Source organism: Arvicola amphibius, chromosome 7, assembly GCF_903992535.2.
Source record: "Arvicola amphibius chromosome 7, mArvAmp1.2, whole genome shotgun sequence".
Lineage (NCBI taxonomy): Eukaryota > Metazoa > Chordata > Mammalia > Rodentia > Cricetidae > Arvicola > Arvicola amphibius.
In genome coordinates this window covers 1,144,962-1,157,301 of record NC_052053.1, presented here as the reverse complement: position 1 = coordinate 1,157,301, position 12,340 = coordinate 1,144,962, and the positions used below count along the sequence as shown (strand labels likewise).

At 39.0% G+C, this 12,340-nt stretch overlaps 1 protein-coding gene across 1 annotated transcript; it reads left to right on the top strand.

Moving 5' to 3' along the window:
• Positions 1-6,313: 6,313 nt before the first annotated feature.
• LOC119819454 (olfactory receptor 1013-like) lies at positions 6,314-7,249 on the top strand. Its single transcript, XM_038337670.1, has one exon. It carries the CDS (start codon positions 6,314-6,316, stop codon positions 7,247-7,249), a length of 936 nt encoding a protein of 311 aa, XP_038193598.1.
• Positions 7,250-12,340: the final 5,091 nt, after the last annotated feature.

The window sequence follows — 12,340 nt, the reverse complement described above, 5'->3', positions numbered from 1 at the left end:
CTCCCACTCCCCCACTCCTCCTCCTCCCTCCCCCTCCCTCCTTAAGAGAGGGCAGTGAACCCTGCTCTGTGGGAAGTCCAAGGCCCTTCCCACTACATCCAGGCCTAGGAAGCTTTGCATCTAAATAGACTAGGGTCCCAAAAAGCCAGTACGTGCAGTAGAAACAGGTCCCAGTGCTTTTATCAATGGCTACTCAGTCAGCCCCCATTGTCAGCCACATTCAGAGAGTCTGGTTTGATTGCATGCTCATTCAGTCCTGGTCCAATTGGATTTGGTGAGCTCCCATTAGAACAGGCACACTCTCAAGTTCCCAAGGAATCCAACAATACTCTCAGTTTCTTATAATACTCTCTTTAAGGTTGAGGCTTCATGGGCTTTTCCACATCCAGATTGGTATGCTCATTGATATCACTCTTATTTAACTTACATTTGGTTGGTAATGTTGGTGAGACTTTATGAGTTTTGCTTCTCATGTTAGTAGGAGACTTATTTCAAAGAAAATTCTGGGGTCCTCTGGCTCTTACTATTTTCCTGCCTCCTCTTCTGCAACATCTCCAGACCCTTAGTTGTGGAAGTGTTTTGTATATATATATATTCATTGGAACTGGGCTCTGCACTCTTAAGTTTGATTGCTTATAGTTTTCCATCATGATCTCTGTCTGTTACAGGGAGAAGTTTTCTTGATTAAGAGTGAAGTCTACACATATCTATGTATATAAGTACAAATATACTAAAGCAGGGATGTTTAATTTAGGTCCATTAATTATGAGGTGTTTTATATATAATTTATATTTTATAAATATTTTTATTGTCAGTTGTACAATATAAATTATATTGATATAATGTTTGTTATAGACTAGAATCATTTCTGGATATCTACTGTTATTAGGATCTCCTACATACACTGTTTTTATAGTTTCTTTATAAATGAATTTATTCTTTGATATTTTTATACATATATATATATATAAATGTTATATTCTGGTTATCCTCACTTCCATTTTTTTGTCCCCCTCTTTGCCACACCAATCCCTTCTTTCCAAGAGGTTTCCGTCCTACAATCATTTCTTTTGTTTGGCTTTTGCTTTTTACTCACTGAGTTTAATTATACCTTCCCGCATGAACATGGAGAAAATATTTCAATTAGAAAATGGGAAACTCACCAATGGCTATATCATTGAAGATAATGCCTCTTGCTAGTTCCTATTCATTTTAAATTCATCATTTAACTCACAAAAAGTTTTTTTCCTTTACAATAATTGGCTCCTTTGATTATTGGATTGGTCTCTCTCTCACTGGTAACCTTGTTCTAGAATATAACTGAACACTATAATTGGTCACTTGGCACCAGAACAGCTCATGGAGATATTTTCTTTAGCAGTAGCTCCCAGCGGGCTAGTCAGGCTTATATGATCCCAGTACCACTCTCACTGGAAAGTTTCTATGATAGACCTGTTTTATCCTGAGGTATTGGGGGGAACTCTGGATTTCACTGAAATACTGATGAAGAGACAGTTTATTTCCATGCCAGTAAGTATTACACTTAATTAACTAAAGGAAATAGATCATAAATTATGATACAAAAAAGAATAAAATCATATTTAATATAAGCAATCCACCTTCCACTTCATAAAATACAGTGAGGTTTTCTTTCTGTGACTGTACTTCATGGAAAGCTGAAGAGTCTTCAGATACCTCCTGCTTAAAGTTTATTTTTCTTAATTTTTTTATTTAGTTTAATGCATACATGGTGTATGTTTTTATTTTAATAGATTTTTCTGTATCTGTGGCCTATATTCTCACCTGTAACTTGTAGAGACCATTTTTTGTACTTAGAGAAGTTTGGTCAGAAACATTAGGTGTTAATATTCTCATGATTGTGTATTGTGTAAATGTTAGGATTATGCTGCGTATTCATGGTAAAACATGTAACTGAAGAACTTTCTAGCAAACCCAAAGTTGAACGGCACAGTCAATGGATATAATAAGCTTTGAGAGGAGAGAGATAAGTAACTGTTTGAGACGTTTACTTAAGAAATTCTGATAAAAGGAATTATTTGGTAAATAGGGAGGGATGATTTAGGAGGGAGAAATTTTTATATTCGATCTTGAATCCATGTATAATGCAGATAGCTTTACCCTGATCAAGGCCTGGCAACTAGATGCATTCAAGAATACATTAGTACGTGTTTTTTCTGTCTACTTATCTACCCCTGTACATTTGCATATCCATACTCATGACGACTGTACATTTGCATATCCATACTCATGACTGTACATTTGCATATCCATACTCATGACTGTACATTTGCATATCCATACTCATGAATGGTAATGTCAATGTTATACATTACTTTTCACTAATGCTTTTTTACAAGAAGCTTGAGGGGGAAAGTTTCCAAGTTTAGTAGGCGCTGCCTGAATGGTCCATTATCTTGTTTGGGTACCACTAATTGTAATTATAAAATGGAAGAAAATGTCTAGTGGAATGTTTAATTCACATAATCCCATAGATAAGACTTGTTATTTTATTCCCCTCTTCTCTAAATGTTCAGATTTTTTTCTTTTTGGCCTTACAAATTTGACCTCTACAAATTTGGACTGTGGCTTATTGTCTTTTATCTGCTATTTAACAGCCTTCAATTAATTGTACTTGGTGATCCCAGATGAACGCATTTACATGAATATATACTCACATTTATATTTAGATTATTTTTTATGACTCTGGAAGAAAGAAAATTGTTAGGAAAGAATGGTCTTTCACAGCTTTTATTCCTAATTTGAACTTTGCAAACAAGTCCAGCTGTGCCTGTGTATGCACAGGTTGGGCCAATCCCTGTAGCATGGGAACCTATAAATGCCCTCATCCTCAAAAATGATTGTTTCTCCCCGCTGCCCAGAATAATCCATTGCTAATAGTTTCTCAGTGTAGGATAGGGACTGGAGATTATCTATCCCATCTATACTACAGTTTCAGCTTGCTTGGACTTGTCTAGGTCGCATTTAGGTCATGAGAGCTGCTGTGAACTCACGAGTACACTAGCAATATCATACCCAGAAAAAGAACTTTCATGACATTCCTTGTCCATAAATTCTTACATCCTTTATACCCCTCTGCAATGTTCTCTGAAGCTTGGTGTTGTATGAACGTAGTCTACTTAGGACTGGACATCCAGCCTCTTAATCTTGGCACTTTGAGCAATTATACATCCATCCATTGGCCAGTAACTACTTCAAAATGAGACTTCCCAGACTAAGATGGATAATACCCCAGTTCTATGATTATAAGCATAAATATTTAGATAACAATTGAAAACATGGCCATTTAGCAAGAAAACACTAGCCAATTCTACTCTAGGGCCTATGACCTCTGTAGCTATGAGCTTCTAGCCAGGATTGTAATATAAGACAGAATTCTATCCTGTGAAGCAGGCCTTAAATACAATCAGAGCATGGTTAGCTATCCCTAAATAACAGAGCTTTTATGTACCAATAGGTATCACTACATTCAGGGTAATCCTGGGTAAGACCATTGATGTCTTTGTTCCTTCAACAGTAGGCATAGCACCTTATGGCACTGTCCAAATTACCCACAAGGCAGGAAACTTCTGGGTTAACTTGAGGTAGTTTTCTATGTGTTTTGCAGGCAAAGTTTTTGGTATCTTCATCAATATAGTCTTTTTGTGAAATTTTTTAAATTGATTTTTATTGAGCTCTACATTTTTCAATATAGTTTTACTATGTGGTTGTGGTAGCCAATCTAGGGCAATGTAAATAGACTGTCAAGTTCAGGAGACCTCTTAGGACTCTCTGACCAATACCTTATAGGAAGACATCCCATGACTTCTACTGTGATTTTCATTTAATAACCCATGTATTTGGGAATTATGTTGTCTTCCCATGCAAGGTAATTTAATTCAAGGTAATTTAATTCAAACACATTTTTAAAAAGATGTATTTTGAAGTTGGATTACTAACTAGCAACTAGTAACTTAACAGGACCACTAACTAGTGAGTTTCTGTAAGACTCTTTCATAGTTCTTAGTTTTATTTATTCAACTCAAAGATCTTCCTCTTCACTATTTCTTAAAATCCACTCCATTTAATTATTTTTAATTACTTTATTTTATTTTTTCTTGAAAATTGATGCCTCTCTCATGCAATACATTCTGACCAATGTTTCCCCTCCCTCGACTCTTGCTACCTACCACCTCTCCTCTCCCCCATATCTACCCCATCTCTGTTTTCCTTCAGAAAAGAGCAGGCTTCAATAATTAGCTCTTTAACCCCCACTCTTGCCACTTATTTTTAGCTCACATATGTTTTATTACCTCCCACTTATTTGCTATATCTTGGATTGTGAGAGACTAGACATTGATATGATATTTCATACATTCCTTTTGGGTTGAATCTTCTTCTTCATACTCTGATTTCCCCTATGTTCTCATACCCTCCTTGCTTAAGCCTTTCTTGCCCCAGGATTCCATCTCATTACTTTTGCTGTGCTTATACTTACTAACACTCCTCCCTTAAAGAACCTTCAAGTCTTCCTTCTAGTTGACTGTCTTCCACTTTTGCTTCAAGTTAAACACATAAAACAAATGATTTGAAGCCAGGTTCCACACGTGAGAAAGAACATATAACATTGGTTTTGTAGCCTTAAGTTACCTCCTTTTCCCGCTGTTTTACCTGAAAGCATCATATTTCTTTACTCTTTATGATATTCTATTTGTATGGTACATCTGTGAGTCCATGTGAACTCTGCTTATCTGGTTCCACGGGCCATGGTCTCCTCATGTTCTATCTCTTCTGAATCCTACAGTTTTTCTTCCCCTTCTTCTGGGGGTTTCCCATTTCTGATGTGAGGGACCTCATGGAGACTTCTGATTAGTCTCTCTCTCTCTCTCTGCATAATGCCTGGATGTAGGTCTCTGCACCAGCTCCCATATACTACTGGAGAAGGCCTCTGTGATGATGACTGGGCAAGGCACTGATCTATGAGTGTAGAATATCATTAGGAATAATTTCATCATCATCATCATCATCATCATCATCATTATTATTATTATTATTATTGAGCTCTACATTTTTCTCTGTTCCCCTCTGTACCTCTCCCCTCCCCTTCAACCCTCTCCCAAGGTCCCCAATGCTCCCAATTTACTCAGGAGATCTTGTCTTTTTTTACTTCCCATGTATATTAGATCTATGTATGTGTCTCTTAGGGTCCTCATTATTGTCTAGGTTCTCTGGGATTGTGATTTGTGGGCTGATTTTCTTTGCCTTTCTTTTTGACCAGTCATGTTTGGTACAACCCTAGGTCTCTGGGGTATCCAGGCTTTAGTCTCTGGTCATCCACGCAGTGTTGGACATAGATTCCCTCTTGTGGAATGGGCCTCAGGTAAATCAGAATTGGTTGGCCATTCCCACAAGTATTATGCCACCATTGCCCCCTAGAACATCTGGCAAGCATGATAGATTGTAGGTGAAGGGTTTTTTTTGACTGGGTTGATGTCTAGGTTTCTCTTTCCATAGCCTGTAGAGGACCTTCTCATGCCAGAAGACTAAAATGTAGAGGTACAGGGTTCTTATCAAAATTTTTTACTTTATTTTAAGTAGTCTTTAATCTACTTTTGTCCTGCCCTAATTCAGTCTAATAAGTGGTTACCCAATAAACTGTGTACCACTCTGTCAGGATCAACCCTAGTTCCTTGGGATAGATAAGCCTCAGACATTATGCATTCTGGAGTGTACAATTAGATCATTATGCACCATATATGCAAGTGCCTGGGTGTGTTTACAGCATCCATGAAAAATAGTTAATAAATTAAGGCAGAAATGTGAATAAAGCCATTTAAAAGTATTTTAATTTGCCTTTCAAGAATTAAAGAAAAATATAGTATCAATATTTCCAGATATTACCATCAATTATTTAATTTCTGAAGTCATTTATGGAGTATTTTACTTTCTTATTAAAATTGAACTATCAATGCCTTATGATTTCCAAAGTAAAGAATAAAAGATTTGAAATAATAAAGATGGTATACAAATTCATAAAGATGGAATTATTAGTTTGGAAATGTGACATGCACTATTATATATTAGTAACTGACTTATGTGGGCAATATGGGGCTAATTTGCAGTTCTTAGTAGTGGTACCCAATTCACTACACATACATCTCATAATGACTAACATGTACAAACCAGTGGTTTTACTTTCCAGTTTGTAGAATGATAAATAATAGAGAAAATACTTAGTGACATTTTCAGCCATAATTTAATCTTTTCACAGAAAGTACCATAAATACCCAAAATCATGGATGAGAAGAATGTTACTGAGGTGAAGGAATTCATCCTTTTAGGGTTCACGGGGGACTTAGCGTTACAGCGGGTACTCTTTTTCATCTTCCTCGTCTTCTATGCCATCAGTCTCCTAGGGAATATCACCCTGATTTCTCTCATCTGTGGTGATTCCCAACTCCACACACCCATGTATTTCTTCATAGGAAACCTGTCATTCCTGGATCTCTGGTATTCTTCTGTCTATGCCCCCAAAATCCTGATAACATGCATCTCTGAAGACAAAAGCATCTCCTTTGCTGGATGCCTGGCTCAGTTCTTCTTCTCTGCTGGGTTGGCCTACAGTGAGTGTTACCTACTGGCCGCCATGGCTTACGATCGCTACGCGGCCATCTCCAACCCCTTAGTTTACTCCCAGGCTATGTCCCCCAGGTTATGTGCCAGTCTTGTTGCCGCTTCTTACCTTGGTGGCTTTGTAAACTCCACCATTATCACCAGCGAGACATTCACCCTGAACTTCTGCGGAGACAATATCATTGACGACTTCTTCTGTGATCTGCCGCCTCTTGTGAAGCTGGCGTGTGGTGTGAAGGAGAGCTACCAGGCTGTGCTGTATTTCATACTGGCCTCTAATGTCATCACTCCCACTCTGCTTATTTTGGCCTCCTACCTCTCCATCATCGCAGCCATTCTGAAGATCCGCACCACCCAGGGCCGGCTCAAGGCCTTCTCCACATGTGGTTCTCACCTGACGGCTGTCACCTTGTACTATGGTTCAATTCTCTTCATTTACTCCCGGCCGAGCACGAGTTACGCCCTGGAAAGGGACAAAGTGGTATCGGTGTTCTATACGGTAGTGATTCCAATGCTGAATCCCTTGATCTACAGTTTAAGAAACAAAGATGTCAAGGATGCCTTGAGGAAAATGTTAGATACAGCCAAGCTTTCATGAATGAAAAAACTGCCTGAGCAATTACAAAATGTTTATCTTCATGCGATTTTTCTTCGCTGGTACGATCAGAAATAAGTATACTATGGATATGAAAGAAATCCCTTAGTGTGCAAACAGAAGTCTGTGTTTTCTATACATTAAGTTATGTTTCTTGTAAATGGTAAGATACTATTAAATTAAAAATGATTCCTTTCTGCACACTTTATCTTATCTTTTCCTCCTTTCTATTTTAAGTTATTTTAATAGTTACACAAATGTATAGAATAAATTGTGTTCATATTCAATATTTTTATGTCACAATTATATTTGTTTCTTATTATCTATTTTTTATTCATTTATTAAGCTGTGTGTATGATGTGTGTATATATGCGTGTAGTGGTGTGTGTCCATGCCAGCAGAACAATTGCCATGGTGTGCAGCTAGAGGTCAATGAACAACTTCTGATTCCACTCTTTTTGTTGAAATAGGCTTTGCATGCTGTTCACTGCTGTGTGTGTCAGACTGTAAGTGTACAGGAATCCTCTTATTTCCTGTCTCTGCCTCCGAGCTCATCAAAGGATCTCCAGTATGTGCAACATGGGCTTTGACTTATGTGAAATTTGAGAATTCAAATTCATATCCTTATGTACTCACTGAACCTTCTCCAAAACCCTATCTACAATTTAATGATAACACTAAATATAGGGTTTCACTATGACATTTTCAATCAAAATTTGTTTTTGTTGATTCTTCTTTTCTTTTCTCTTTAACCCTCTGCCACCTCTTGTGTTCATCTCTGAAAACTCCTGTCCACGTTCATCCTTAGTTCTTTTTTTTTTCATGTTTTTTTATATTTAAAAATTTCCATCTCCTCCCCTCCTCCTCCCCCTTCCTTCTCCTCCCCTCCACCCATACCCTCTCCTCCCTCCCTCTCCAGGCCAGGAGCCATCAGGGTTCCCTACTCTATGTTAAGACCAAGGTCCTCCCAACTCCCCCCAGGTCCAGGAAGGTGATCAACCAAGCTGAGAAGGCTCCCACAGAGCCCGTCCATTCAGAATAATCAAAGCCCAGCACCATTGTCCTTGGCTTCTCAGTCAGCCTCCATCGTCGGCCACATTCAGAGAGTCCCATTTGGTCTCATGTTCCATCAGTCCCATTCCAACTGGAGTTGGTGATCTCCCATTAGTTCTATCCCACTGTCTCCATGGGTGAATGCACCCCTCACGGTCCTGACTTTCTTTCTCACGTTCTCCCTCCTTCTGCTCCTCATCAGGGCCTTGGGAGCTCAGTCCGGTGCTCCAATGTGGGGCTCAGTCATTTTCTTCATCTATTGCCAGGTGGAGGTTCTATGGTGATATGCAAGAAATTCATCGGTATGGCTATAGGAACTGGCCTTTTCAGGCTCCCTCTCCTCAGCTGCCCAAGGAACTAGCTGGGGGCATCTCCCTGGAAACCCGGGAACCCCTCTAGAGTCAAGTCTCTTGACAACCCTCAGATGGCTCCCTTAATTAAGATATATGCTTCCCTGCTCCCATATCCACCCTTCCTGTATCCCAAGCATCCCATTCCTCCGAGCTCCCCCCATTCTCCCCTTCACGCTTTTCTCTTCCCATCTTCTCTTGGCCCCATCTTGCCCCACCCTCAAGTTCTCAATTTTTGCCCGGTGATCGTGTCTACTTCCAATATCCACGAGGATTACTGTATGTTTTTCTTTGGGTTCACGTTCTTATTATCTTCTCAAGGATCCCGAATTATAGGCTTGATGTCCTTTAATTATGGCTAGAAACCGATTATGAGTGAATACATCCCATGTTCATCTTTTTAGGTCTGGGTTACCTCACTCAGAATAGTGCTTTCTATTTCCATCCATTTGCATGCAAAATTCAAGATGTCATTGTTTTTTACCACTGAGTAGTATTCTAACATGTATATATTCCACAGTTACTTCATCCATTCTTCCACTGAAGGGCATCTAGGTTGTTTCCAGGATCTGACTATTACAAATAATGCTGCTATGAACATAGTTGAGCAAATGCTTTTGTAGTATGATTGGGCATCTCTTGAGTAAAATCCCAAGAGTGGAATTACTGGGTCCTGGGGTAGGTTGATCCCGAATTTCCTGAGAAACCGCCACACTGCTTTCCAAAGTGGTTGCACAAGTGTCCATTTCCACCAGCAATGGATGAGTGTACCCCTTACCTCCTTCTTCAGTTTTTCTCCCACATCTTCTTCTTCCCTTCTGATTGAAAAGTTTATTCTCATATGTGTGTGTGTATGCAGGTGTGCACAGAGAGAATAAAAATCTGAACTTCATCTATGGAAGAACATGGAATATTTGTTTTTCTGAGATTAGATTACCTCACTTAAATTAATACTTTCCAGATTTATCTACTTTTGGCAAATTCCATTTTTCCTTATACCTGAACATCTGAATAGAATTTCACACACACACACACACACACACACACACACACACACACACACACACACACACACTGTTCCTTCATCAGCATAGAGGTTGAATGAAGGTGAATCACTTATCAAAACTGTTACTTTTGCCATGTTGGAATCGATTCGATAAGGACATTGGGTTTCTGAGAAGCTTTAATGTTTCAGAGGACATTTTGCAACTTGCCCTTACTTCAATATCTCAAAGTGAAAATAGAAATTATATAAATGGCTATAGAATTATTAGCAGGGTTTGATGGATTCAATGGTTGATTTCAAGCCATTTCCACTGGTAAACAAACTGGAATTTAAATTCAGAACTGATAGCTGCAAAGTACATACATCACTTACTGAGAAGAAGAGTGGATAGAAAGTCATCCTAGAAGGCTAGAAAGATGGCTCAACAGTTAAGGACACTGGTTTGTGTTCTAGGAGATCTAGGTCTGAAACCCCAAATCGAGCCTTGTAAACATCTGTAAATCTAGTTCTAGGGAATATGGTTCATCTTTCTGGCATCTTTGAGCAACAGGCATTCATGGGTACACAAAGAATATCAAAACAACACTTCATTATATCCATAGGCTTGTGAATCCGGTTTAAAAATCAGATATTTATACTCATATTTACTTACAACAATGGCTTATATGTAAAGCTACCTAGCAACCTAATGATTATTAATGGTGTCTTAGTTAGGGTTTTAATTTCTGTGAAAAGACACCATGACCACAGCTTTTATAAAGGAAAACATTTATTTGAGGGTAGTTTACAGTTTCGGAGGTTTAGTCCATTATCATCATGGTGGAAGCACATGGTGGCAAGCAGGCAGTCATGGTGCTGGAGAAGGTGGTGTAGGCTTTCCTACACAGGGCAGGGTACCCTGCCCTCTCTTATAGAGTGAGAGGGAGGGAGGAGGAGGAGTGGGAGAGCAGGAGGGGAATGGCAGGAGGGGAGGAAGTGTAAATTTTTGAATGGAAAAATAAAAGAAAATAGAAGGTGCTGTAGGATGCAGCGCACAATGCCTGTCTGTGCTCTATGTGCTGCCATACAGTTCCTGAGCTTTGGGCAAGGGGCTGGAGGTCGAAACATACAAAGACTCACACAGACAGAGAGACGACAGAGACTCGGATCTCTAGTCACTGTAAGAAGCCCCTTTATTCAATAGCACCATGGAGGCTTACATACCCAACAGTCAAGTGGGCCAGCAGGTGAAAACCTTAACCTCCGATCCTCAAGGCAAGGCAACATGTGCTCGTGAAGCAGAGCTGGTAAACAACTTTGACACAGCTTTTAGTAACTCAAATCAGAAGGAAAGTAAAAATCTCTAGCAGGGAAGAGCAGCTGGAGGCCAGAACTCCAAATGGTCCCAACAGTAGGAGGTCCTTCTGTCTATGTGTTGCTTTCATTGCTTAATAAAGAAACTGCTTTGAGCCTATAGCAGAGCTGTAGGGGAACAGAGCTAGGCAGTGAAAACTACACAGAAGGCTGGGAGGAAGAAGGCAGAGGGAGAGATGCTACGGAGCCGCAGTCAGAGTCAGACATGCCAGAACTTTGTTGGTTGACCACGACCTTGTGGTGATATACAGATTAATAGAAATGGGTTAAATTAATATGTAAGAGTTAGCCAATAAGAAGCTAAATCTAATGGGCCTAGCAGTGATTTAATTAGTATAGTTTTTGTGTGGTTATTTTGGGGCTAAGTTAGCTGGGTGGCTGGGATGAATAAGCGGGTCCTCCTCCTGCAAGAAGGAGCTGAGAGTTTTGCATCTTGATAGGCAAGCAATGGGAAGTGAATTGTCTGTGTCCACACCAGTCATAGCTTGAACATAGGAAACCTCAAAGCCCATTCCCACAATGACACACTTCCTCCAAAAAGGCCACACCTACTCCAACAAGGAAACACCTACTAATAGTACCACTTCCTATGAGCTTATGGGGGTCAATAACATTCAAACTACCACAAATGGGCAAAAAGTTAAGTCAAGCATAAAATCATATATCTATATCCATATCCATATATAGGAGGGAATTCTAATACAGACCATAACATGGATACAATTTGGAGACTTTATGCTAGGAAAAAGCAAACATTACTGAAAGGATAGGTACTATGTAATTCTATTTACAAAATACTTAGCAAGTAAACTTACAGAAACAAAGAGTCATTGTTGCTCAGGACTGGAGGAAACAGAAAATAAGTAGAGTTTCTATCTTGCAAGATGATCAACTTCTGTGAGTAAATGCTGGCAATGGATGGATAAACCATTACTGCACTGAGCTATACACTAAAAACTGGATCAAAATAATTGGATTGAAGATATAACTCATCAAACTTCACTGAAGGTGCATTGATTAACACAGAAGGTCACAACTGATAGACATGCAGAGAATAAATGGCTAGAGAGTGCTCAGAACTAAAAAGGGACATGTTTATTACATATCTTCCTTCCCAGGATATGGAATCATTATGCAAGAGGGGGCAAGATAAAAGTATATACGAAGGGAACATGAGCAAAGTTCATTATATACAAACTTGAATATATTACAATTTAACTCATTATTTATTACACTTAAAAACAATTACATATTAAAAGAAAAATGTGAAGATTTTTGGTGAAATTTCAAGTAATAGAAAATTTATTTTTTATACTCAATTTTCCAACCTGG

Coding starts and splice junctions, on each gene's coding strand:
- LOC119819454 (XM_038337670.1), top strand. CDS start 6,314: ATGGATGAGAAGAATGTTACTGAGGTGAAGGAATTCATCCTTTTAGGG.